This window comes from Prionailurus bengalensis, chromosome B3 (genome assembly GCF_016509475.1).
Source record: "Prionailurus bengalensis isolate Pbe53 chromosome B3, Fcat_Pben_1.1_paternal_pri, whole genome shotgun sequence".
NCBI classification, from domain to species: domain Eukaryota; kingdom Metazoa; phylum Chordata; class Mammalia; order Carnivora; family Felidae; genus Prionailurus; species Prionailurus bengalensis.
In genome coordinates, this window is record NC_057355.1 from 693,547 (window position 1) to 720,804 (window position 27,258).

At 60.9% G+C, this 27,258-nt stretch overlaps 1 protein-coding gene across 2 annotated transcripts; it reads left to right on the top strand.

Moving 5' to 3' along the window:
• ACSBG1 (acyl-CoA synthetase bubblegum family member 1) lies at positions 1-27,231 on the top strand. 2 transcript variants are annotated; one of them, XM_043554579.1, is made up of 16 exons: positions 7-174; positions 679-825; positions 3,473-3,571; positions 4,374-4,474; positions 12,722-12,942; positions 13,322-13,410; positions 13,599-13,719; positions 18,642-18,722; positions 18,806-18,955; positions 19,215-19,391; positions 19,998-20,179; positions 20,952-21,182; positions 21,653-21,870; positions 25,539-25,678; positions 26,191-26,437; positions 26,981-27,231. In XM_043554579.1, exons 2-16 carry the CDS (start codon positions 776-778, stop codon positions 27,064-27,066), a joined length of 2,193 nt encoding a protein of 730 aa, XP_043410514.1. In that variant the 5' UTR covers positions 7-174; positions 679-775; the 3' UTR covers positions 27,067-27,231. The 2 variants fall into 2 exon arrangements, with proteins under 2 accessions (XP_043410515.1, XP_043410514.1); XM_043554580.1 differs by lacking the exons at positions 25,539-25,678; positions 26,191-26,437; positions 26,981-27,231 and adding an exon at positions 24,684-24,875 and having other exon boundaries at positions 1-174.
• The last annotated feature ends 27 nt before the right edge of the window (positions 27,232-27,258 follow it).

Here is a 27,258-nt window from a genome sequence, read left to right on the forward strand (position 1 = left end):
GCAGCGCTGGCTCCCAGCTCTCGACGGCTGGCTTGGCCAAGGGCGCGGGCACACGCTCCGGACCAGCCAACATAGAGGGGGAAGGCCCGCTGGGCTCACGCGGCCCAGAGTCCTCGGCGCGGTCCTCTGCCTGGAAGCCGGGTCCCTAGAGAGCTGCCGGGACTGATCTTCGAGGTGAGACGGGCCACCAGGGGCGTGGGCCACTGTGGCGGGGGTCCAGGAGCCGGTGAGGAAGCCGCTACCGGGGCAGGCTGCGACCGACCGTGTGACATGAAGCGGGGCACCTGGAGGTGATCTGGCTCAGCTCTCAGCCTGGGCCTCTCAAGGTTGGGGAAATGTTTGGGCCACACCCTGCACAGAAGACACTGGGTGTTCCGGAGCTGGGCTCTCTGAGTGCCCTGGGCAGAGGGATGTCGGGAACAGGGTTGGGGAGGACTGCCAAAGGCGGTGAGGACTTTGCGTAGCAGGAGGCCTGGGGGTCCAGTCTCTTGCCTCATCCTAGTGAGCGGGCCCGCCTGAGAGTAGAGACAGAGGCCTAGGGCGGGTCGGTTTCTCAAGCTAGTGGCCTGTGGACTCAGGAGGCAGCAGATTAGAGACCGGTGCCAGGCCCGGAGTGGGTGAGCCCTGCCTGGGGCCCGAGCGGCCTCGGCCGTGACACGCGCTGTGTCTCTGTTGCAGGGCGGTCTGGTGGAGCGGGGCCTCCCCCGGGCTGATGAGTTCCCTGCGGTCCCGGCGCTGTCCTGGGTGAGCCGGAGGCCGCGGCCCCGCGGGGACCATGCCAGAGATGCTCCTGCTCAGGTCTGCCGGCTCCGTCCTGAGGACCGTGTAAGGAAGCAGGCCCCGCCTCCTCCACCGGCGCTGGACCCCCGGTCACTGCACTTAGTCACCCTCCCAGTCGTACCAAAGCACTGTCTTCTCCTCACTCCCAGAAAGATCCGTGACGGCCCCGGAAGTAGGAGGAGAGCAGACCTGCACCTGCACCTTGCAGGGCTCACACGTGCTCATGGCGCCACAGGGTTGACACGGAGCACCGGGGCTCAGAGAGGTGCAGTGCCTTGCCCACAGTCACCCAGCTAGTGAAGCGAGCTGAACCCAGGCAGGCCAGTTCTGACGAACCTCAATGCTATATTGTCCAAGAAGGCATTTATTGAGCCCCTGTTGTGGACAGGACAGTGACCTGGCTGCTAAAGGCTGAAAGGGAAGAAAGACCACAGGAATAGCCAGGCGATGCACACCCCCGTCCAGGAGGGGCTCCCATGGGAAAGCCCATGGGCTTGTGTGTCTGCTGACTCCTGCTCTGCATGTCAGTGTGCCCCAGGGCCCAAGGACACACGGCCCACAGAGCTTACCAAGCTATGTGTGGCCTTCAGAGCCTAAACCTGAGTGTTCAAAGGCTGTGAGAGTGAGAGTGTTGCAGATAATCCCTGAGGGCCCCCTGGAGGAGTTGCTGAATGAGGCTCAGTGGGCTCTCCCATCAGCACCTCTGGCAAGACAGGAAGAGAAGGGAGAGACCACCTGACCAGAGATGGTCAGGAGAGGGAGTGCAGGCTCCCCCAGGCCCCCGCCCAGCTCCCACCGTGCACAGTGTAGGCACGCCACGCGCCCTTCGAGGGCTTCCTTGCTCCCAGAGCCGCTGGGCAGGTGCTAAAGACATTTGGTTTCTGTGTAAGAAGAGGGCTAGGTGCTTATGGGGTGTGTGAGGGCAGGAGTGTGGTGTTCCAGAAGGCCGGGAACACTGTGCTAGCCACCTGCGTCGGGCCGGGGCGCTAATCACGGTGGCCCCACCTCACCTGAGGGTCCCTGAGTGGATCCCGGTGCCACGCTGTCCAGAGCGCAGGAGTCAGAAGGGCCCAGGTGCGTGTGAGGGGTCAGAGCAGTGGGGACGCTTCGCATGTCACGTGCCCTCTTTTGAGGATGACAGATCCCGCTCTGGAAGCTGTGCCTCTGGCTTACAGTCTGGGGACAGCAGGCTGGGTGGTCCGGCTTCGCCATGATGCACCTCAGGGTGCCCCAGGTGAGCGGCTGCCCCCACAGGAACACAGGGAGGGTGAGCGATGGTACAGCAGCGGCGTCCCCAACGCTGATATGGGGGCTGCGGCCACGTGGGAGGGCGCAGACCCCAGCGCGACAGAGCGTGGCTCCCTTCCCGGGCGTGTTCTGAGTGGACAGGACACCAGTTACTAGTTATGGCCCCGAGTGAGCAGGAACGTTATGGGAAGGTCGGGCTCAGTCGGTGGGCGAGGGTGACATCCCCGGAAAGAGATGGGATCTCAAAGGCTCTGGTGAGGGGAAGAGCGTGCTTTCCTCACTTGGAAAATTGGAATTTGGCCTTCTCTTTTTTTTTTTTTTAAATTTTTTTTTTAATTTTTTTTTTCAACGTTTATTTATTTTTGGGACAGAGAGAGGCAGAGCATGAACGGGGGAGGGTCAGAGAGAGAGGGAGACACAGAATCAGAAACAGGCTCCAGGCTCTGAGCCATCAGCCCAGAGCCCGACGCGGGGCTCGAACTCACGGACTGCAAGATCGTGACCTGGCTGAAGTCGGACGCTTAACCGACTGCGCCACCCAGGCACCCCTGGAATTTGGCCTTCTCTTAATTAGGCATCCGGTATCCTTCGGGCACAGGGCTTAGGGGTTGAGTGGGAACCTCTTGCCCGACATGGGCCGTGAGCAAGGTGTCCCTGTCACGGCAGGCAGAGGCAGGGGACCCACTCCACCCTGTCACCGAGGGAAGGACAGAGCAGGATGGGGGAGTGGACGTCAGCACATCTGAGTCACGAGAGACTGGCCAAGGTCCCCAGCAAACAGAAGGCTCTAGTCATGATGAGTATGTTTGGCTCGCGGCTTCCTTAGGTGGCCGTCTTTTCCTGTTTTGCTGTTTTAAATCCAGAACCAGTTTATACAGATTTCATTAGCGGGGGAAATGTCTGTGCCTTTTGATGGCGAGGGTTTCCAGACTTGTCTGTGAGGAGGTGGCTCGGATGGCGAGCGATCACAGCCAGTGGCGGCCCTGGCCCGTCCGAGGGTGAGCTGCCCAGCGGGTGCTGTCAAAGGCCAACCCTCTGGAAGACTCGCTCGTCTTCGGGACGTGGCCGGGACAGCATGGACATTGCACCAAGTTTGTGGCACCTGCGTTGGGGCTCCCGGTGGGGGACCCTCATTCGTGTCTGTGCCCAGAGCTCAGGGCTGTTTGTATCAGTATAATGTGGTGGGGCCCCTCTGCGACCCCAACGTAATGGTGGTGACCAATGACCCACAGTCGGCTGGACAAGCTCCAAGCTCAGAACCCTCCGCCTGGTGCAGAAGCCCCACCCCAGAAATTGTATCCTTTCACCCCTCCGGTGGCTTCCCTGGGACAGGCCACCTTGCTCACACACAAGAAGGGGACCAACTCAGCCCCCACTCAGCCCCCTTGTCCCTACGCCCCTCCCTTCACAACCTCCTGATGTCTTTCGATTTAAAACCTATCAGGTTCTTAAGCAGACTGCCTCCAGGTGGGCCTGGGTGTGTTCGCAAACTTAGTTTGAACCTGCAGTACCAGCAAGAAGTAAGACCGAGTGTGACAAACAGGTAACTGGCCCGACAGCCTGGGAACTGGGTGGGGGTGGGACTAGCCCCACCCTGACGGGAGCCAGGGTCCTGTCCTCAGGGCTGCCGTGACCAGTTGTGCAGGCTGCAGGCTGCACAACTCCAGTAGGCACTGTTTGCATAGCCGATGACTGTGAAATGTGTCCCTGGAGTTGTGTGGGGTTACATTCCTGCCTGGCTGAGGTGTGCACTGACCTCCGTCTGCTCATCACCCGGGCGGTTGAGGCCCTATAACCCCTTGGGCTCTCTGGCTGGAAGGGAGATCATTGTCCAGGGCCACCATGCCTGGGAAGCGAGGAGGGTGTGGGCCGGAGCTCTCTAGCCCACGCCTGTCCTCTCCACTGGGGAAGGCATAGGGGACCCCGCACGCCCTCCCGGGGAGGAGAGGCCCGTGGGAGCCCTGGTACCATCCTCAGCTCTGCTCTGAGCTTCTAAGCGTGACTGTTTTCAATGCCTGAGGCCTGGTGGGTGTGGGGTGAGGAGGGGGGCCCCCCGCTGGAGTCGTGCTCGGAGTCCTGTCCTGACGGGGACACCGAGTCCAGAGAGAGCCACACAACAGAGGAGTGTGCAGCAGCCCTCGGAGCCTGTGGGACAGGCTGGGTGGGCTGAGGGTGGCCCTACAGCTACTGAGGTCCTGTTCCCTGACCCCCACGAGGACGCAGAGCAGCCCGCGAGGCGGAGAGAGGCCGGCGGCACCCCCAGGTGCCGACGTGGGTGCGGGGCTGGCACCGGAGAGCCGGGCCAGGCCCCGAGGGTCTCACGTTGTTTCTCCCCTCCCCTCTAGCTCTCCGAGTGATGGGCAGGCGCTCTCCAAAGAGTCCCTCGGCCATGCTCACCCGCTCTCGTCCCTGGAGAAGGCGAGGGGTGCCCAGCTGGATTGCTCAGGTGAGCGGCCGGAAGGCTGTGGGCTGCGGGCAGAGGCAGAGGCGAGCCGGGGGCCCAGCACACCCTTCCCTCGTGGCCACATCGGGGCCGAGCGCGAGGGAAGGCAGGGGGTGGTTGGGAGGGCCGCGGCCGCGGTGGGGCCTCCCCTGGGGCCGGGCTGCCGGGCCGCTGGGACCCGGTGGAGCCCCTGTGGCCTGCGGCGAGGCCGGTGGGTGGCAGCCAGCAGAGTCCGTGCGGAGGCTTGGAGAGTCATGTGCCCTTTTAAAGACTTTGACCCTCAGATAATTGCGCTTTGAGGGAGGCAGAGTTACCATTTACCCCGAAGAGTCATCAAAACGGTAGTAACACAGGGTGTGCTTGTTTTTAATGGCTCATGACAACACTGTGGCAAAACACAAGCTGAACGAACACGGACACGGCGAGTGCCTGGCACGGGGGGTCGCCGTCTCCTGAGTTCTGCGCTGTCCGTGGGGTGGTCCACTGTTGTCGCTTGTCCCTGTCCGGTGTCACCTCTGGGGGGCAAAGAGCGGCCCGCGGAGGGGCGGGTCTTCCCGGGCTTGAGTCCCCCGGGGCTCCTCAGAGCAGCCCCGGTCCCCAGAGCACCCCAACCCCCAGCCCAGGGCTTTGGTGGAAGCCTTTGTGGCGGGCGTATCTCTGTGGAATGATCTTCAGTCCGGGCCCACCTGGCGTCCTCCCCGTGGTCAGCCGAGGCGTGGGTATCGGGGAGCAAGCGGTAGTGTGTGAGGTGGTGTTTGGACCCCTGGACGGGTGAGGGCGGAACCAGGCAAGAGGTGGAAGGGGAGGCCCGGGGTCCCCTCCCCCAGATTTCCTCTGGCCTGGCTTTCCTGGGCGGGGGACGGGCCTGGTGGGAGGACAGAGGCAGGGTCAAGGCGGAGGTCGCCATGCCCGTTGGAAGAGACGCGAAGAGGCGTACGGAGGGCGGGTTCCTTGGGCGCCCAGGGCCGCCTGGCTCCCTGCGGAGCAAATGCCGGTCGCCTCCGCCGTGGGGCGCCTGCTGCCATCAGACAAGCTGCTCCTCTCCCAGGCCGAGCATCGCCGGCCAGAGGGGTCTCCTGGCACCGTTTCTGTCAGCGGGTACCAGGAGGAGCCGCCCCACGGGACCCTGCACTGCCCAGGGCACTGCCTGGCAGGCCTCCTGAGCCCCCACGGGCCTGGCGTGCGGCTTGTGCTCGGCCCAGCCTCCCCTGTGCAGCCCCCGTGTCTCTGGGGAGCAGCTACGGAGACGCGCCCGGCCAGGTGCCAGCCTGCTGCCAGGGGCGGGGCGGGGGCGGGGTGGGGGGGTGCTTCTCTCCAGACTCCCAGGCAACTTGAGGAGCCCGGCTCTCCCCGGGGAGGGGGCGGGAGCCTGTGCTTCTCTCGAAGGTTGGGGGAAGGCGCTGGCTGCGTGGGAGACTAAGGGGCGGGGCTTGGAGGCTACCACCGGGATTGAGCCCTGAGAGGAGGGCGGACTTCTGTTGGACTTGTCCCCTGGGCCGGGCTTTGTGCCGCTGGCACTCTTCACCTCATCTTCAAAGCAGCCCTGGGGCGGGCACTTTCGCATTCCCATCTGATGGAGGAAACCATCTCAGAGAGGCCCCGTGAGTTTCTCAGAGTCACACAGCTAGTGAGAAGTAGAACTCTCAACTGGCCACGCTGCCTCTTTGGGCCTTGGTCAGTACAGTCTCCTCCAGGCCTGGCCAGCCCCTGCCTCCCCTCCAGCTAACTACTGGGCAAGCAGCCCCCCCGGGCATCTTGCCTTCAGGAGTGAGCGTCCACCTGGGTCTCCTTGAGTTCCCAGAAGCTTGGAGGTCCCCAAGCCCCTGTCCAGGCTAGGCTCTGAGCTGGTGGTGGGGGTGGGGGGCGGGAGCCCCTGAATAGGGCCACAGAGCTGCCAGAATCTGACCCCTACACAAAGGCAGCCTTGTGCCAGGGCCTGGAGACACATTGCTTTCTAGTTCTTTCTAGCTGAGCACAAACCCCCAGCTGGAGCAGGGCAAGGCCAAGACCCCAGGGAAGGGGAGGAGGGCAGGGGAGAGCAGCTGCTGGGGACGGGGCTTCTTCCCCATACCCGTGCTTCCTAGGAACCCCCCACACCCACTGGGGAGCTCTGGTGCTGGGGGTTTCTAGCCCCGTGAAGCCCCTGGTGGGTCAGGGGGTACACAGGGCCCCGCTCAGCCTCTCAGTCTTGCCCTCCCCAGATGCTCAAGGTCATGGCTTCTCTTTGGCTGCAAGGAGACAGATACCACCCTTGACCTGGGGAGCCCACAGCCTGAGGCTGGGGACAGTGGGAGGCAGAAGACAGCTCAGCTGAGCCTGGGGTGGGGGTGGGGTGGGGGTGGGGAGGGGATGGGAGGGAAGGCTTCCCAGAGAACAGAGGACACTCGAGCAGATAGATCCTCACCTGAGAAGCGGGAACAGTGGGAACCCCAGCCTCCTCAACCACAAAACAGTGGAGCCTCTGGGGATCCTTGCAGAGACTTTTCCTTATCATATGTCCAGTTCTGTCAAGGTCAAGTGTGGATCAGAGGCCGTGTCCAGGCCCAGAGCTGCTCATGGCTCTCCCCGAGGTGCTGACAGGGCGTGTGCACAAAGGAGGGGCCAGGAGGCTGGGCTCGAACCCAAAATGACACAAATGCAGCCTTGGGCGACTGGGGTCCAGCCCCCGGGGTGCCCCTGAAGGTGGTCTCTGTGGGGCTGAGAAGTCTCTGGGGCTTCCAGAGGGAGGGCACCTCTGTCAAGGTTGGGGGTGCCTGCAGGTGTCACTGGGCATCAGGCAGGGACCCGGGGACCAAGGCGCCCACACAGCCCCGGCCTGGACATTCTCCGGACCCCACCTGGATGTTCCTTACCTGGCTATTCCCTGCCCGGCCCTGCCCGTGCGTGTCAGGTTGGGGGCACCCGTGCCCTCGGGCTCTGGGCTGAGCTGCTCCCACCCCGGGCCCAGACCTCTCTTCTCTCCAGCCGGTGGAGACCAGCTCAGGGTCCCCTGTGCATTTCCGGAGCACGTCCACCGCCGTGTCCCCAGAGCCCATGGCAGCCCGCCCCAGCCCCGCCCTGCAGATCCAGATTGCAATTCAGATGGGGAAACGGAGGCCCAGGGAGCCCAGGGTTTCTCCGCTTAGTGGCCACAAGTCCACAGCCCCTGGCCCTCGGGCAAGAAGGCTGGCTACCAGGTGGAATGGGTGTCTCCCCTGAACCACTGAGAAACCTCAGACACCGTGCAGCCAACACTCCATTCTAGTGTGTTCCGTACAAGGGCTAGACAAACGGTTCTGTCCCAGGCCGGCCTTGTCCTTATCTGGAGTCACGTCCTTCTCTTTCTCTTATCCGTCCCCTAGAGTGCCTGCATGGGGTGGGCGGATTCCAAGGGCCCGTGTGGAGCGGGAGCGTGCCGGCTCTAGTCCGTGACTGGCCTCTGTGGCAGGGACACCAGGGTCCAGTCAGAAGGAGCATTCTTGGAGAGAGATCTGTCCCTGGCCGAGAACCACCTTTCTCCTAGGGCCAGCGTACCCCTCCATCTGTACAACAGGCCACTTCCCACAGAAAACATCCCTGGGGCCTCTCCTCTCTGAGTTCTCCTCCCCAGACAACGGAGAGTGATTTCCTCTGCTATTCAGATGCTGTTATTCCAGAGCCCCAAGGAGAATAGCTCCCTGCCTGCCCAGCCACCCCCTGAATAATGGGTGATTGGTAAGGTCAGGCCGTGACCTGGGAGGGAGAGAGATAGGAGGAGGAGGGAGAGGAGGAGGGAGAGGAGGAGGAGGAGGGAGGAGGAGGAGGGGAGAGGAGGAGGGAGAGGAGGAGGAGGAGGGAGGAGGAGGAGGGGGGAGGAGGAGGGGAGGAGGAGGAGGGAGAGGAGGAGGAGGGGGGAGGAGGAGGAGGGGGGAGGAGGAGGGGGAGGAGGAGGAGGGGGGAGGAGGAGGAGGAGGAGGGGGGAGGAGGAGGGGGAGGGAGGAGGAGGGGGGAGGAGGAGGGGGGAGGAGGAGGAGGGAGGAGGGGGGAGAGGAGGAGGGAGGAGGAGGGGGGAGGAGGAGGAGGGAGGAGGGGGGAGAGGAGGAGGAGGAAGAGGAGGAGGAGGGGGGAGGAGGAGGGGGGAGGAGGGGGGAGAGGAGGGGGAGGAGGAGGAGGGGGAGGAGGAGGGGGAGGAGGAGGGGGGAGGAGGAGGGGGAGGAGGAGGGGGGAGGAGGAGGAGGAGGGGGAGGAGGAGGGATAGGAGGAGGAGGGGGGAGGAAGAGGGAGAGGAGGAGGAGGGGGAGGAGGGGGGAGGAGGAGGAGGGGGAGGAGGAGGGGGGAGGAGGAGGGGGGAGGAGGAGGAGGAGGAGGGGGGAGGAGGAGGGGGAGGGAGGAGGAGGGGGGAGGAGGAGGGGGGAGGAGGAGGAGGGAGGAGGGGGGAGAGGAGGAGGGAGGAGGAGGGGGGAGGAGGAGGAGGGAGGAGGGGGGAGAGGAGGAGGGAGGAGGAGGGGTGAGGAGGAGGAGGGGAAGGAGGAGGGGGGAGGAGGAGGAAGAGGAGGAGGAGGGGGGAGGAGGAGGGGGGAGGAGGGGGGAGAGGAGGGGGAGGAGGAGGAGGGGGAGGAGGAGGGGGAGGAGGAGGGGGAGGAGGAGGGGGGAGGAGGAGGGGGAGGAGGAGGGGGAGGAGGAGGGGGGAGGAGGAGGAGGGGGGAGGAGGAGGGATAGGAGGAGGAGGGGGGAGGAAGAGGGAGAGGAGGAGGAGGGGGAGGAGGGGGGAGGAGGAGGAGGGGGAGGAGGAGGGGGGAGGAGGAGGGGGGAGGAGGAGGGAGAGGAGGAGGAGGGGGGAGGAGGAGGAGGAGGGGGGAGGAGGAGGAGGGGGGGAGGAGGAGGAGGAGGAGGGAGGAGGTGGAGGGAGGAGGGGGTGGAGGGAGGAGGGGGAGGAGGGGGAGGGGGAGGAGGAGGGAGAGGAGGAGGGAGGAGGGCAGGCGGGCCCTGGGAAAGCCCACCCGCAGCACTCAGCCGTCACCCTCTGCCTCGTGCTCTGGGCTGTGGGCTGCATTGTTTGCTGGCTGGGTTCTCTGTCACTTGAATGGCTGGTTGCCTTTTGGAGCTGGGTCCAGCCGGGATCTAGGGCGCCTTCCTGGGTGACAGGGACCGTGATTGGGTCCTGGCCGTGCCCTTGGCTGTTACTGTAGCAGTGAGCTTGGTTGGGTCTGGCAGATCTGTGTCCCTGTGAACTTCAAGGTGGGGTGTGGACAGCTCGGTCGGTAGAGCATGTGACTCTCGATCTCAGAGTCGTGAGTTCAGGCCACACGTTGGGGTGGAGCCTGCCCTAAAAGAAGAAAAAACGAAAAGAATAAAGGACTGGCAGGTCACCCTGACTTCGTATGTCTCTGCCATCAGCCTGGGGACCACATGGCTTGTGCCCTCCCTGCTGCTTGGTTCCGGGCGGCCCACCCCGTGGCAGAGGGTCAGGGGACTCGGCCACCACTTTCTCCTCCCCCAACAGCATCCCCAAGGGAACGGACTGTGGCCCTCCCAGGCCTACACCTGTTCACTGACCCACCTCTGGGTGCAAGGCAGCCCCCAGGACGGACTGAGGTCTTGTCCCACTTCTGCCTCTACCCTGCTGTGACCTTGGCTATCCCTGCCTCTCCGGGACTCAAGCCTTCTCACTCTGACGTGCTGTGTGGGAATTTGCGACTGGCCCTCTAGCCCCCAGCTAAAGTTCTGTCTGTCGGTATCCCTAATGGGTGGCACACGTGTTCCCACCAGGGGGCGCTTGCAGGGGTGCGGAGTCTAGGGGAGGAAGGGAGAGGTTCCTGAGGCCGAGCGTGGGAGCTTTGTGACGCTCACGCACATGTCTGCGCTTGTGACGCACACTGTCCACCCGATGTCCTGTGGACGTTTCCTGGTCATTAAACGTCCTTAAACACTTCGTTTTAATGGCCACCGAGAGCCCAGGGCGTGGCCGCACCCTGGTGGGTCCCCAGCCCCTGTTGGACATCGGTGACCACAGTACTGTCTCTGTATCTCTGCTTGGTTCCCGTGGGCGCGTCCTGGAAGCGTGATTTCTGGCTCAAAGGTGACTCCGTCTTGGAGCCCGTGACGTGTGTCACCCGCTTGCCCCCAGGAAGGTTGCGCCAGCTCACACTCCCACCCTGCACGGCACCCTGGCCGGCAGTGAGTGTCGTCTGGGTGCCTGGGGACATCTCTGCTGCTTCACGCTTTCCACTTTGGGAGAGACCCAGGTCAGCAGGCTGGCGGTGGGTCCGGCGGCTTCAGTCCCAGCAGGTGGTCATGAGGACAGGCAGGGAAGGAGAGAGCCCAGGAGGTGGCCAGGGGCTCCGCTCCCCGCCCGCCGTGGCCTCCGTCACCCCGTAGGTCAGCGCGCCGGCCCCAGACAGCAGCGGCCTCTGTGGCGCAGTGGCCTCGCGGGCCTGGTTCAGGGCCTGGGCTCTGTGCCCAGTCCTGCGGTCGGGGGACACGGCTGGGGTCCACGGCTCAGGCTTGTGGGCGCGTGCGTCCTTCCGAGTGCTCCTTGCTAAGGACGGGGCTTCTGACTCAAGGTCCAGAGACTCCTGTTTGGACAGAGATAAGGCTGAGCGGTGGGAGCACGTGGAGGTGAGGGGACAGAGGGGAGCGTGAGACACCCCAGGCTCGGAGATGCTCTGTCTTCCTTCCGGCAGCCGGCACCGGAGGCTGAGGCCCCGCGCTGTGGCCGAGTGCACCAGAAGGGTCCTGAACAGGTCAGGGCCTCCCAGGCCTGCAGGACGGGAGGCCCCCGTGCGTGGTGGGGGCAGGGGGCCGAGCACCGCTCAGGCGGGCTGTGAGGAAGGGGGCGGGCCGAGGCCACAGGGGCCAGGAGCCCTTTGGGAGGGCCTTCCTAGAAGCCACAGTGTGGACACAACCCTGTGGTCAAGGGCAGTCGTGGGAGGCCCTCGAACAGGTCAGATCTGGGTTCAGAAAGGTCACTCCGGGAGCCCCAGAACATGGGAAGAGGCAGTGGCCTAAGGTGACAGCTGTCCAGGATCACGGCTCCTGAGGCTTCTAGGACTCGGGCAGGAGGCAGGACAGTCCTTTCCCAAAGGAGCTGGGGTCAGCATGGGCCCGTGGGTCAGAAACCCAGCTTTGCCCCCAGCCGGAAGCTGTTCCCTGGCCTGCTTCTCATGGGGTGTGCAGGGATGGAACAGAGGTTGTGACAGGAGACACGCACCTCCACCGGGCACGAGGCAGGTGCTCGGGAAGCAGGACCTCTGACCACAGGGGAGTGACTCCAGAGGGTGAGGACTGGGTATCGAGAGGGGCTGGAGGTGGAGCCCGGGCCCCGCCCCTGCACAGAGACAGAGGGCCCTTCTCTCCTCCTTCCCCTCTGTCCTCCCTCGAGCGGGAGCGCGGGTGCCGTGAGGTGAGGCCACTGACGGGGAGGGGGGTCCGCGCCGGGCGCAGGAGAGCAGAAGTTAGATGAAGGAGCTCTAAAATGTCCCCCAAAAGTCCAAAAGCTTTTCCCTTCTGATCCAGTGAACACTTCTAGAACTCTCTCCTTCGGGGAGCCTAGAACGAGGGTGAAAGCTGGGAGCCGTCTGAGTGTCTGGGGGGGGCGGGGGGGGGCTGAGATGTGCTCCACCGGGGACTTACTGGGGTCACAGAACTGAGGATGGGTGACCTGGTCCACACAGTGTTTTCTAGAAGTGTGAGCTGACATTTACAACTCCCAGACGTCGGGTGAGCCTTGGTATCCATTCCCGCCAGGCGGCAGCTCCTAGGCCGAGGGCAGCCTCCCCTTCAGCGGGGCCGTGCCCCCCAGTCCCCACCACCCCTGTTCCTCCCTGACACAGAGTCTGGGGTGAGGTCGGGCACCGTCCTGGTCTTGACCAGAAACAAAGAAACGGAAGGAGGCTCAGATCAGCCCCTCGGGGGGCTGCCACTCTTGTTGCTTTGACCTTCTGTCCGGCCGGTCTGTCCCCGGCCCATTCTCAGGAGGCAGAGGCAGGACCTCGGGATCTGAGGGAGCCCTGCCTTGGGACAACTTCCAGCTGCCATGACGGCGGGAGCAGACACAGGGGCCTCCGCGTCTCCAAGGCCTCTGCCTCCTTGCTGCATCCCAAAGCCTTGTCCGTGCTTCGGGGCCATCAGACCTCCTCCTCCGGGCAGCCTCCCGCCTACCCCAATCCCTCGCCTGTCTGCCAGCAGCCAAAGCACTTTTGGGACCAAAGTCCCGGCCCGAGGAAGGCCCAGGGGCCCCGGGTGGGAGTGACCCTAGGCCGGCGTGATCCCAGCCGCTGTCTCCCCCTGCAGAGGAGCCGCTGTGGACCACCCGGGCCGACGGCCGCGTCCAGCTGCGTGTCCACCCCACCTGCCCACAGCCGCCCTACACCGTGCACCAGATGTTCCACGAGGCCCTGGACAAGTACAGGGACCTCAGCGCCCTGGGCTTCAAGCGCCAGGGCGTGTGGGAGCACATCTCTTACTCCCAGTACTACCTGCTGGCCCGGAGAACCGCCAAGGGCTTCTTGAAGGTGAGGGCCCCTCCCCAGACCTGCCCTCCAGCTCTGGGCCCTCGGAGGCCTGCTCCCCGACCCCCGCCTGACAAGCCTTTAGAAATGATACCTGTGGAGCCTCCAACACTTTTTGGGTGGGTGCGGTGGGCCGGGCCCCGTTCTGAGGGTTTTACCTTTACTGAGCCCTCATCACCCGCCGGGCACTCAGCACTTACTTTTCGTTTGTGCTCGCGTTCGGATGAGCGGGGCCGCCTGGTGTGCTGGGCGGGAAGGGCCCAGGGTGCCCTCTGACTGGGTGCCTGGGAGGCTGGTCCCTGCGCTCTGGAAGGGGCCCTGCTGGGCGTGAGAGGCCCCCTTCTGAGCCGGCTGACAGGGCCTGTCTGCCTCGGTCCTGGAGCTCGGCCTGGAGCGGGCCCACAGCGTGGCCATCCTTGGCTTCAACTCCCCGGAGTGGTTCTTCTCGGCGGTTGGCACGGTGTTTGCAGGGTGAGTGGCTGTGGGTGGGGCAGGGTCTCTGGTGGGTCGGGGGTGGGCCGAAAGTGGAAGGAGGGTTGTTTCCTCTTTCCCCGACTTCCCCTTCCTCCCGGGGGCCCCCTCTGCCTGTCCGGGCCCTCCAGGGCAGGGGCTGGGCCTCTGCACTGGCTCAGACAGGACCCCTCCTGGGTCTCCCGCAGGGGCATTGTCACCGGCATCTACACCACCAGCTCCCCGGAGGCCTGTCAGTACATCGCCCACGACTCCCGCGCCAACATCATCGTGGTCGACACACAGAAGCAGCTGGAAAAGATCTTGAAGGTCTGGGGGAGTGCGGAAGTGGGCTTGGGGGCCCCGGGGCCGGGTGTCCTTGTAGACCTCCAGCTTACAAAGGGCTTTTCCATCCCTCCCTCCCGGGCCCCTCCCCCTCATCCTCCACAGCAACCCCACGTCACACACATACACGTACAACAAGACAGGGCAACGGGTACCCACCCACTCGCCTGGTCGGGCCGCTGAGGCCCAGAGTTAGGAAATGTTCACCCCGGGTGAAATTTGCATCATGCAAGCTTCCGAGCAGACCAGGCTGCGAGAGTGTGGCCGGCCCTCGTGTGCTGGTCCCACATGTCGTGTTCCGTCGTGCAGTGCGCCGGTCTGCCTCTTTCGCTGAAGTTTTTGAAGCAAATCTCTGACATGAACTCATGTCCCCCCTGAGTATTTCAGTAGGCATGCATTCTCCACGAGCACACGAAATGTCTCTCACACGATCCCGGTGCTCTCATCAGCCACCCACCGCAGGGCCGTTTTGACATAGGTGCCTTTGAATCAGGACATGAAGTGGCCACAGGCCGTGTGTGGCCATGTCTCTGTCTTTAATTCAGAACGAAGCCCAGGCTGGCTGGCCGGCCGGCCGACAGCGTCCTTACCTGGGAACCTGCTTGAAATGCAAACCCTGAGGCCCCACCCCAGACCCGCTGCGTCTGACACCGGGGGCGTGGGGCCCCTGCACGCTGTCCTGAACACGCCTGCCGGGTGGGGGGTGGGGGGGTGCGGCATGGGACCACACGTGGGGGCTGTTGCCATCAGCCTGCGGCAGAAGCCGGGTCAATGGTCCCGGGCAGTGTCCCGAGATCCAGATTTATCTGCTCTCCTCCTCTCCCTCAACTTCTGGGGGCAGGGGCGGGGGCGGGCACTGCTCCTCCACCGTGACGGTCCCCACCAGCCTTTCTCCACTGATGGTCACCACTGAGTGGAGGCAGAATGTCGGTTTTCTTTTTTTTTTTAATTTTTTTTTTCAACGTTTTATTATTTATTTTTGGGACAGAGAGAGACAGAGCATGAACAGGCAAGGGGCAGAGAGAGAGGGAGACACAGAATCGGAAACAGGCTCCAGGCTCTGAGCCATCAGCCCAGAGCCTGACGCGGGGCTCGAACTCACAGACCTGCGAGATCGTGACCTGGCTGAAGTCGGACGCTTAACCGACTGCGCCACCCAGGCGCCCCAAAATGTCGGTTTTCTAATTCACCGGCTGGGACTTTTCTCCAGAGAGAGAGCTGTGTCTCACTGCCTGGGGCACTTTGCCACCGGAAGCCCCTGTTTGTACACCCGTGTGGTGGGCAGGATGACGCGGTGTCTCGGCGACTGCTCCCTCTGTGCACGTCTGAAAGGACACGCGTCGGCGACGTGAACGTCGGCGTGGCTGATGGCTTCATCGTGTGTGTCCTTGTCGATTTTCTCTTTGTTCCGCCGAAGACCAGGGCCGAGAGCTGAACCCCCCGTTGTGATTGTGGATTTGTCCGTTTCCGCTGTCAGTTCCATCAGTGTTGGCTTCGGGGGTTTTGCAGTTCTGTTACATATATACCTGCATGGAGTTGTGTGTCCCCTCAATTCGGTAACCGCTTTGTCCCTAAGAAACGTCCCTAAAGAGGAACATTCTTGTCCCAGAGCTACTCTGTCTTACGCTGCAAGAGCCACCCCAGAATTCTTGTGATTAGTGTTTGCACGGCGTGTATTTCTGCTTTATTTTGCCTGGAACCTATCGGGTCCTTAGGTTTAGAGCAAGTCCCCCGTAGACTGCACAGACTTGGGTCCTGCCTTTCTGTCCCACCGGACAAACTGTAAATCGACCAGTTTGCTGCTCCTATGTGTCCTGTGCTTTGTCCCTTTTCTCCCCTTCCCGGAGTTCTTTTGGATTGAGTTTTTTATTTTTACTTTATCTTGTTTTTTGGTATTCCGTTTTCTCTCCAGTGGCTAATTAGCTCCCCCTCTTTGCTATTACGCTAGGGTTTGCCTTTGCCTTTTTAACTACGCACAGTCCACTTTATCACACGATCTATACTGCCATCTAGTGTCAGGCCGTACTACTTACCATCACACGACTACATTGCTTCACATGTAATGCAGGAATCTTGCAACAACATACTTCCTCCTCCCTGCCCCCCCCGTCCTTGGCGCTGTTTGCAACGTACTTCTATAAGGTTATAAACCCTACAGTACACTGTTTTGAACACAATTAAAATTGTTTTAATTGTTTACTTTGAGAGACAGAGACAGAGTGCAAGCAGGGGAGAGGCAGAGAGAGGGAGACACAGAATCTGAAGCAGGAAGCAGGCTCCAGGCTCCGAGCTGTCAGCACAGAGCCCGACGCGGGGCTCAAACCCACGAGCTGTGAGATCGTGACCTGAGCCGAAGTCGGACGCTCAACCGGCTGAGCCACTCGGGTGCCCCACAGACATTTTGAAAGAAGGAAAAATGTCTTTCATATTTACTCACGTTTGCCACCTACAGTCCTCATTCCTTTACGTGGATACATGTTTGCATCTGGTGTCATCTCCTGCCTTAGGAGTTTTCTTCTGGGCGCCTGGGTGGCTCAGGCAGTGAACATCTGACTCTTGATTTCAGCTCAGGTCATGATCTCAGGGTCGTGAGTTCAGGCCCCGTTCTGGGCTCTATGCTGGGCGTGAAGCCTGCTTAAAAACAATTTTTTTTTTCTTGTAACACAGATCTGATGGTAACACATTCTCTCAGCCTCTCTTTGTCTGCAAACATGTTTATTTCCATTTTTTCAAAAGATATTTTCATGTAGTTTAAAATTCTGTGATGACAGGGTTTCTTTTATTCTTTTAGCCTTTTAAAGAGTCCATTCCAGTGTTTTTAACTTACATAGTTTCTGGTGAGAAGTCTATTATTTCATATGTTTGTTCCTCTCCGTATATTTGGGTATCTTGATTCTTTGGCTGCTTCTACTTATTGATGTTTTTTGGCCTCCTGTTTTTATTTTAATTCCAGCACAGCTAACATTCAGTGTTATGGTAGTTTCAGGTGTACAGATAATGACTCAGCACTTCCCTACGTCACCCGGTGCTCATCGGGACAAGTGTCCTCCTTCCCCATCCCGTTTCCCTGTCCCCCACCCCTGCCCCTTCAGTAACTGTCAGTGAGCTCTCTGTAGTTGAGAGTCTGTTCATTGGTTTGCTCCTCTCTTATTTCCCTTTGCTTGTTTGGTTTCTTAAATTCCACATGTGAGTGAAACCATACGGTATTTGTCTTTCTCGATTTATTTTACTTAGAATAATACTGTCTAGCTCCATCCATGTTGTTGCAAATGGCAAGATTTCGTTCTTTGTTTTAAAAATATTTTTATTTATTTTTGAGATAGAGACAGAGCCTGAGCAGGGGAGGGGCAGAGAAAGAGGGAGACACAGAATCTGAAGCAGGCTTCAGGCTCTGAGCTGTCAGCACAGAGCCTGACTCAGGGCTTGAACTCACTAACCACGAGATCATGACCTAAGCTGAGATCAAGAGTTTGATGCTTAAATGACTGAGCCACCAGGTGCCCCACGATTTCATTCTTTTTGATCATCGAGTAATACTCCCTTATATATATATGTATATATATACACCACATCTTTATCCGTTCATCCATCGATGGACATTTGGGCTCTTTCCATATTTTGGCTATTGTCGATAGCGCTGCTATAAACACGGGGGTGCATGTGTCCCTTCGAAACAGCACACCTGTATCCCGTGGATAAATGCCTAGTAGTGCGATCGCTGGGTCGTAGGGAAGTTCTATTTTTAGTTTTTGGAGGAACCTCCACACTGGTTTCCAGAGCGGCTGCACCAGCTTGCATTGCCACCGACAGTGCACGAGGCTTCCTCTTTCTTCTCTGGATGCTTTTAAGATTTTTTCTTCATCGCTGGTGATCAGCGTTTGATGACGTTGTATCTTGGTGTGGTTTTCCTTTGTTTATCCTGCTTGGGGTTCGTTGTGAGTCTTGAACTGGTGGGTTTATAATAAAATTTGGAAACTTCTCGGGCTGCTTTTCAATTTTCAGAAAAAAATTTCCTGGGACTCCAGTTACATGTATGTCAGGGGTCTTGATATTCTCCCACAGGTCATGTTTTTCCAGGATTCCTTTTTCTCTCTGAACTTTACTTTGAGACTCATGTTTGGCCCTTCTGGGCCGGTTTATATGGTCTTCACCCTCAGGCTAGGTTAGCTCCAGCGCTCAGATCTGACCTTTCCAGGTCTCCGCTCCGCACGGCAGGGGCCCTGCGTCCTGCTCACAGACACGTGGATGGTTCTGGCCCCTGTGGCCTCCCGTGGTCCTCCAGCTCCCTGGTGGTTCACTCTCTGCCGTGCACACTGGCTCAGCCAAGGACTCGGGAGGACAGGGCCCCTGACTACAGATTTCTAGAACTCTCTGTCTCCATAGTGTCTCCTTGCTGGTGTCCAGTCCCATGCATGGGCTTCCTGAACTCTGGGCTCTGTTAACCTCCACTCAGCAAGATGACCAACTTCTGTTCTCCCTCTGTCCCTCTCTCTGTCCTCCCATCCCCTCTGTCCCCCACTTTGTCCCCCCCGTCTGCCCCCCAGTCTGTCCCCTCCCTCTCTGTCCCCTCGGTCCCTCCTCATCCCTCTCTCTGTTCCTGCCCCAGTCTGTCCCCTCCCCTCTGTCCCCTCATCTCTGTCCCCTTTGTTCCTTCCCTATCCCTCTCTGTTATGGGATGAACCATACTTGGGGTTCAGCCAGCCCCTGGGGTGCTTGGTTCCCTCCTGAGGGAACGGCTATGCACGAAGGGTGGCCAGCATCCCAGTGGGTCACAGGTCAGAGCCAGGGGACCCAGCGACCACAGTGCCTGCCAGGCAGACTGCAGCAACCACAGTGCCTGGAGACGGGGCTCTTGTCAGCGGGTAACTTTCGTTAACGAGACCCCATTGTGTTTCCCGTCCACACAGATCTGGAAAAACCTGCCACATCTGAAGGCCGTAGTGACATACAGAGAGGCCCCTGCAAGGAAGATGGCCCGTGTGTACACGGTATGGGTGGAGGTCCTGGGGACAGGGGGCGCCCGGCCAGTGGCCCAGCTGACTGAGTGCCCGCTCTCCCCGCCTGGCTGCAGATGGACGAAGTCATGGGGCTGGGGGACGAGCTGCCGGAGGAGACCCTGGACGCTGTCATCAGTGCCCAGCAGCCCAACCAGTGCTGTGTGCTGATCTACACCTCGGGCACCACCGGGAGCCCCAAGGGCGTGATGCTGAGTCAGGACAACGTAGGACGGGGCCCAGATGGGTGGGCGTGGCTGCCGGTGGACGTTGCTCTGGCCCCGCAGCTCAGGGGCCCAGGAGACCTAGGACAGCCTGTGGGTCTGCGTCCCGCCCGCACTGAGCCCAGCAAAGGCGAGGAGGGGGGCAGGGGAGGCCTGTCCTGGGAGCTCCCCGCAGAGATGTCCCCGAAGTAGCCGAAGCCCCGGGGTGAGTCTTCCAGGGCCGGCTTGTGGACCCTGCCGGGGCCATCTGCCTGTCCTCCAGATCACGTGGACGGCACGGCACGGCAGCCAGGCTGGCGGCATCCAGGCGGCAGAAGTCCAGCAGGAGGTGGTGGTCAGCTACCTGCCCCTAAGCCACATCGCCGCGCAGTTCTACGACTTGTGGACGGGCATCCAGTGGGGGGCGCACATCTGCTTCGCCGAGCCTGACGCCCTGCAGGTCAGTCCGCTCGGCCCGTGCGCTGTACCCCCACCCCCCGAGCGCATGTGCTTGTGAGCATCTGTCACGTTTCTTTCGGTGGCCGTCGGCATGGCCCGCGCAGCCAACAAGAAGGGACTGACCGCCGAGGTTACACAGAGGAGAGGACCAGAGTGGATGGGCGGGTCCACGCGCCATTGAGGACAGGCCACAGGCGGCCACAGCCCTGCTTCTCAGTCCCATAAACTACACCCATGCTGTGAAAACTCCCGTTAACCATGAGGAGCTGCCCCCCGGCCCCCCCGGCCCCCCGCAGCTCACTGGCCCTGAGTGGTGTCCCTTGTCGGCTCCTAAACTGGTCCATTGCTTCGGGGGGTTCGACGGTCACATCTGGGGGATAGAGCCGCCCCCAGGGCTGGGAGGGACCCAGGAGCTTCGAGGCCTCTGGCCACGTGACCAGGAGGGTTGGCAGCATGAGCACACAAGGCGGGTCGTGTGCAGATGTACGTGTCCACGTGTGGGTGCCCGCGTGGGGCCTGTGTGCAGGACGCCTCGGAGGTGTGCACACAGACTCGGGTGTGGGGGCTCCTGGCACTGACCGCAGGCCCCCCCTCTGGCGGTGCACAGGGGAGCCTGGCGAACACGCTGCGGGAGGTGGAGCCCACGTCCCACCTGGGGGTGCCTCGGGTGTGGGAGAAGATAATGGAATGCATCCAGGAGGTGGGGGCTGGGTCCGGCTTCATCCGGCGCAAGATGCTGCTGTGGGCCATGTCGGTGACCCTGGAGGAGAACGTGACGTGCCCCAGCAGGTACCACGAGGGCCGGGACAAGGGGACAGGAGGCCGGGTGGGGGCAGGGCGGGGGCCATGCGACCATGGATGGGACAGGCTGGGCTCATCCTGGGGACCCCTGTGCGGAGGCCCTGGCGGGTGCTGGGCGTGAGACCTCCGTCACCGCATCTCTGTGCTCTGAGGGGAGGGACCAACTTGCTCCGTCTGGGGTGGCATTCACCTCCCGGGAGCGGCTCCTGGGTCTCCGGAGGGGTTTCCTGACTTCAGTAGGTGTCTGGGGAAGGGGTCACACTGACAAGGGCTTTTCCAGCCTCCAAGTGACCACTCGGAGGTCACCCCACTGCCTCTGACCACTTATCACATTCCCACAGGTGCTGTGGGAGGGTCAGTGGCATAAACCTGGCCTGTGCCGATTTAGAAACAGTTTCCATTACTAGTGAGTCTGCGAAACGGTATTGCGTCTCATGAGACATGTACATGTGTGCAAATACAGCTTCATTTGCACAGACACGGAGCGTGAATACGCATGAACGACTCATTCGTGGGCTTCAGACGGGGTCAGACGTGTGTGTGCTCGTGTGTCCACGCACATGTGCTTCGAGTCTCTGTGCGTACGTGCGTGTGCGCCTTGGACACAGCTGAACCTGTCTGACCTCCGGGCTCAGGACGTATCACACCTGTGTGTGCGTGCACGTTCACAGGTGGCCAGGCCGCATGCGCCCACCAAATACTCACCTTTTTCATGTGAGCGTGTGGTTCTTCCTGTGGACCGTTCTCCTTCCCCCACCAGTGACCTGAAGTCCTTCAAGGCCAGGCTGGCAGATTACCTGGTGCTGGCCAAGGTCCGCCAGGCGCTGGGCTTTGCCAGATGTCGGAAGAACTTCTACGGAGCAGCCCCCTTGACCACAGAGACACAGCAGTTCTTCCTGGGCCTCAACATCCCCTTGTATGGCGGCTACGGCCTCAGCGAGACCTCAGGGCCCCACTTCATATCCAGCCTCTCCAACTACCGCCCCGGCAGGTACACGCGTGCCCGTGTGCCCGTGCTGATAGCCCAGGGGATCTTGAACAGGTTCTGACGGAGGGACTTCCCTCCCTCCAGTAGGGTGGGGTGTGTGGGAGGGGGGTCCCCCCAAGGCTGATGGCCCGGGCTCCACTGGGTGGGGGGTTGGGGGACGGGGCCAGCCCCCCGTAGGGGGTGAATGGAGGGTCACCTGCTGTGCCTCGAGACCTCCCCTCCCTGCCGGCCCATCACAGGGCTTGAAGTTGTGCATTGGGACTCCATTCATTCGTTCATTCGCTCATTCATTCATCTGCCTTAAAGCTTCTTATTGGCGCCCCCTCAGCTCTAAGTCCCCTGTTGCAATACAGAAATCCTGGGAGGGGACACCTTCTGGCTGTCGGCCAAGAATGAGGAGCTGGGGAACCCGGGGGCTCCCAGGTGAGGCCTGACCCTGCCCTCAGGCACCATCTCCCTCTGACCGCCCCCAGCTCCGGCAAGGTGGTGCCAGGCTGCCTGGTGAAGCTGGTGAACGAGGACGCGGAGGGCGTTGGGGAGATCTGTCTGTGGGGCCGCAACATCTTCATGGGCTACCTAAACATGGAGGACAAAATGAGCGAGGCCACCGACGCCGAGGGCTGGCTGCACACAGGCGACACCGGGCGGCTGGACAAGGACGGCTTCCTCTTCATCACTGGACGCCTCAAAGGTGAGCTCCACTGGCCGGCCTCGTGGCTGCAGGCGTGGGGGGGCGGGGGTGTACTGCCTGCACTGTTTGTACCCCGAGTACGGAGCGCATGTTAAGTTCCTGCACTTGGACTGACATCGTTTTATTTACCCCGACTTCCCAATGACGACACCCAGAGAGGTTAAGGAACTTGCCCAAGGTCACTCGGCTAGTAAGTGGTGGAGCTGGGATTCAGACTTCTTAAAGAAACAAGGCAAGTCTTTCCAGAAGATTCTGGGGTGTAAATATCACGTATTTTTACACGCAAACACGGGGATGATATCGAGAACACAGATTGGCTATAAAATTTAAAATAGAACATGAGACCTCAAATTTCCCATGACGAACGGGGCCCTCCCAAGGAGGAGAGCTGGGGACTTCCGCGGAAAAGGGGCTTTGCCCACTTGGCCCGAGGGGATGTAATGCCCAAACGCATCCCTGCAGGAACCGCCACCCGTTTCCTGGGGAAACCGGCTCCATGAATGGATCTCTCCAAGGCAGGGGTGCCATCGGGCCGGGCTCTGCTGGCCGTAGAGGGCGGGCTCTCGGCCGAGTCTGGGCGCCCAGGCTGCGAACTCCCTGCTGCAGGGGTGGACTGACAGCGCCCTCTAGGGCTGAGCTTGGTGATGGCGGGGGAAGGGTGCAGTGTGGTTGGAGGTCAGCACCCAGCATCACCGCCGAGAAGCCCGCCCGTCCCACCGCGTCTCCGTCGGGGGCTGGTCTGCCCCCCTGGACTCGCACCAGCTCCCCGAGTATCTTTGTGACACGGCCAGACGTCCACGTGAGGCCGTGGCCTTCCTCTGTGAGACGGTGCTGGCTACCAACAGGCCTGCTGCCTCCAAAAGCCCTCCAAGATTTCGAGTTTGGTTCCATCGGATCTACTGACTGATGGGGTGAGAACGTATCTCTTTGCCACACTGAGTTCCGATCCATAAACGCGGTACCAATCGCTCAACACTGGACAAACACGTTTGAAAACGTGAATGAGATCATTTTGTGGGAAAATGCAACTACTGGCAGAAAAGATAGTAAATTTAAACAGACCGGTTCCCATGGAAACAATAGTGACTGGCCCCTCCCCGCCCCCCGCCACACACACACACAAAAGACAAAACATGGAGACCAGCAGGTGTCCTGAGGAATCCCAATGACAATCCAACTGTTTTTTTGGGCACAGAAAAGAAGGAAGAATTCCAAATTTTTGGTGAGGTGAGTATAACATCGATACCAAAATCTTGAAAAGGTTGTATTTAAAAAGAAAACTGTGGACCAATGACGTTCATGAGCATATATGCTAAAATCCTGCATAAAATACTCGCAAACAATGTCTGCCAGCACATTAAAAAAATAACCCATCATAACTAAGTGGGATTATTCTGGAAATGCAGGGATATGTATTAAGAGAACTTTAAAAGTTTTATCATCTGCACGTATGTCGAAAAGGTATTTCCCAAGAATCGTTAATGTCCTCACTCGTGGAAAAAAGCACGGGATAAAACCGGAAATGGATGACCACTTGCTTAGCATAATGAAGCCAGAAGCCAGGAGCAGGACCGGATGCCCACCATCCACGTCCCGCAGTGTTCGTGGTGCCAGCCACGGCCGCGGGACAGAGAGCCAGCTCCCTAAGGAGGGTGACAGCACCGCGCGCACGGAAAGCCAAGACTGCCACCGGTCACCGTGGCTTCCGTTTGCACGGCGATTTAGAAGGACCGCGGAAGAAACTAGTCCATCTGCGATCACAACAGAGAGGATAAAACATTTACGCTCAAAGAACGGAGCCCATGTGACTACTGGAGGAAAACAGAAAAACAGAAATTCTGTGTCGTGTTGGAAGGCGGGAGGTCTGTGGCTCCAACCATGGGAGCCGTGAAAAGGGACTAACAGACTTTTAGTACATTACAGACAGAACAAACCAGTGGTCAAACCACCACGAGTAAAGGTGGGCGATGAAGCTGGGAGTGTCTGCAGCCCCTGTGGTGTCAGTCGGGGTCACACGGTCCAGTTTAAACAAGGACCCCGTGTATCCCTCGGCATCCTTAAATTTTTTTTTTAATGTTTACTTATTTTTGAGACAAAGAGACAGCACGAGCGGGGGAGGGGCAGAGAGAGAGGGAGACACACAATCTGAAGCAGGCTCCAGGCTCTGAGCCGTCAGCACAGATCCCGTCGCTGGGCTCGAACCTGTGAACCATGAGATCGTGACCTGAGCCGAAGTCAGGACGCTTAACCGACTGAGCCCCCCAGGTGCCCCCCGCCCTCGGTGTGCTTACACTGAGGTCTGTCGGCAACGTTCACAGCGTGCAGTTATTTGCACGCCTCTCCTTAGATTTGCCCTGAGTATTCAACGTTTATTTATTTTTGGGACAGAGAGAGAGCATGAATGGGGGAAGGGCAGAGAGAGAGGGAGACACAGAATCGGAAACAGGCTGCAGGCTCTGAGCCATCAGCCCAGAGCCCGATGCGGGGCTCAAACTCACGGACCGCAAGATCGTGACCTGGCTGAAGTCGGACGCTTAACCGACTGCGCCACCCAGGCGCCCCATGCCCTGAGTATTCTGTCGTGGGTGCTGTCGTAAACCACATCACATAAAATCTGCGTTCTGCTTGCCTGCCGAGGGCACACAGGCTGCTTCCGCGCCCTCCTGGGGTGGCGGGGCCTCGACGAGTCATGTGACTCTGCTGGCTTGTGTGTTCCTTCCAAACCTTCAGGGACACGGTCGGATCGTCTTCAAATAAGGACAGTTTCGTTCCTTCGTTCCTTTCCTGTATCTCTCTTGCCTCTGCGCCGGCAGGACACCTGGAGCCGCATGCGGTGAATGGACGTGGGGACGGCGATCGTCCTGTGTTGTTCCTGATCTCGGGAGGGACACTTTCAACATTTTATCCTGGAGTGTGTTTCGTGTGCGGTCTTGGGGGGTATTCGTCTCCATGCCGTTTGCCGAGGGTTTCTAGCGGGTACTGACGGTGTAAGACACAGGTGGGGGTGAGCGGGTGGTCAGGGAAAGCGCAGGAAGGCAGGGGTGGTGAGGGACGCCCACTCTCGCTGCCCTAGACACGCCCGGTCTGACGGCTTCCTCCCCGGCCGTCCTCTGTGCCACGGCCCGGTGAGCTCGCCGCAGCCAGGGGCTGTCTCATTCTTCTCCTCTGCCCGATGTCAACATAGGGCCCGCACACAGTGTGACTGATTCCTCTGTGTCCAACTAGAACAGGGGGCACAATCCAGCTAGAGCAATCCAGGTGTATTCAGTAAACGTCCGCTTACTCCCACCTGGCCTGGGGGGAAGAGACCAGAGCACTGAGTGCCAGCACCTGCTCGTGCACGGCCCTCCGCAGGACGAGGGGCTGACGCTGTGAGAGCAGCTTAGACGAGGGGGGGCCAGCGTGGACGAGGCGGGGGGCCTCCTGAGCTGAGCGGCCCTTGAGAGCAGGCGGTGCGCTCTGGACTGCTGGGGAGGGGAGGGAGTTTGGGAAGGGGGTAGGCGAGTCAGAGGTGCTTCCGAGGGTGTGCGCCGCCGCCCCCCCCCCCCCCGCTGCACCTCCCCCAGTGGCCGGTGTGGCTTCCAGGGGCCGTGGCCCAGGCTTGGGTCCTCGTTCCGCGGGGGTGCTGGACTAAAGCCTGTGCCGGGGGCCTGGCCCTGCCTCCCCAGAGATAATCATCACAGCCGGAGGGGAGAACGTGCCCCCTGTGCCCATCGAGGATGCCGTGAAGATGGAGCTGCCCATCATCAGCAACGCCATGCTCATCGGGGACCAGAGGAAGTTCCTGTCCATGCTGCTCACCTTGAAGGTGCGTCTGGGCGTCTGGCTCGGGAGGGGCGGCCGGACTGGGGGTCCGGCCCCAGCAGAAGGCATGCCCGGCTGGGGCACGCGTGGGGTCTCGTGACTATATCCTGGGACGACCTGTTGGCTACCTGCACAAGGGGTGGTGTAGCTTGTGGGAACATGCTCTGCCCTGCACGCCACCCCCGACCCCCACAACTGATAATGTACTGCTGTGACCGTCCGTCTGTCCCAGCACTGCCCCGCTCACGTGCTCAGAGCCCAGGATGCCGGACGTACAGGAGAAGGTCCCTGCTTTAGACCATGGTGTGCTGGCCAAGGGCCGTCCGGTGTCATCCCACCACGGGCTCCACGCACCATGGGCCCCACACAGCCGGGGTGGCGTCCTACCCACCGTTGAGCCATCTTTCGGGAACAGCTCACAGTGAGCCACATCCTTGGCCCCAGCAAACCCTCCTCAAGATGGGCTCGCGTCTCACGGGGTGAGGCCCGCGCCGGCTCTGACCTCTGGCTTTTCAGTGCACGCTGGACCCAGACGCCTGTCACCCAACGGACCACCTGACCAAACAAGCCGTGGAGTTCTGCCAGCAGGTGGGGAGCAGCGCCACCACCGTGTCTGAGATCGTGGGGAGGAGGGACGAGGCCGTGTACCGGGCCATTGAAGAAGGGATTCAGAGAGTCAACAGGAAGGCAGCCGCCCAGCCCTACCACATCCAGAAGTGGGCCATTCTCCAGAAGGACTTCTCCGTGGCAGGGGGAGAGCTGGGTAGGGGTTCCCTCGTTTGTCCCCACTACTCCGGGGGCCGTGCGGGAAGACACAGCTGGCCAGGGGTGTGGGCTGGCGGGGTGAGCCTGGAGAACCCACAGATCGGTTCCAACACGACCCTTAACTCTGCCTCGAGCGTGGGACCGTTTCCCCCGAAATCACAATGGGACCCCCGGACTGACACCGAGGCCCTACTGGTGCCTGGGCTGGGGCCAGCTGGCTCCCGGGGGGGCGAGACCACCGGCATCTCCTGTGAAGTCGGGGGTGGAGCCCCCCTGCGGCACAGCCCACAGACCAGAGCAGGCCTCTGGTGCCGCCTCAGCTGGACGCGGGGGCCGCTGTCCACTGTAGCACGCTGGGGTGTCCGCCCCGGGGCGGGTGGGAGCGGCTTCCCCCGGGAAGTGCCCTCTGAGCCATCAAGGCCGAAGCGGGGCGTAAGCACTCGGTACGCTGAGCTGCCGTCAGAGGCGCGGATCCCCACGACACATCTTCCCGGATTTCTCCGAGCCCGGGCCTCACCCCTCCTTCCACTTGCTCTCTCAGGTCCCACGTTGAAGCTGAGACGGTTCGCAGTCCTGGACAAGTACAAAGACGTCATCGATTCCTTTTACCAGGAGCAGAAGAAGTGACAGGGGGACATCCTCCCAGCCTCTGCCGAAGACGGCAGGCCTCCCGGGGACATCCTGAGCTCCAGGTCCCCTTCGGTCTGGGAGGTCTCCGGGTCAGGGTGAGGCAGTGACGCTTTGCCGACGGCAGCTGACAATTCCAGGAAGCTTCGCGTGTGGGTACTTTTCGTTTTCAGCATTGCCTTTTGTTCAGGT

Coding starts and splice junctions, on each gene's coding strand:
- ACSBG1 (XM_043554579.1), top strand. CDS start 776: ATGCCAGAGATGCTCCTGCTCAGGTCTGCCGGCTCCGTCCTGAGGACC. Junction 13,720..18,641: donor AGCTGGAAAAGATCTTGAAG/GTCTGGGGGAGT, acceptor CCGTCCACACAG/ATCTGGAAAAACCTGCCACA. Junction 26,438..26,980: donor CGTGGCAGGGGGAGAGCTGG/GTAGGGGTTCCC, acceptor TTGCTCTCTCAG/GTCCCACGTTGAAGCTGAGA.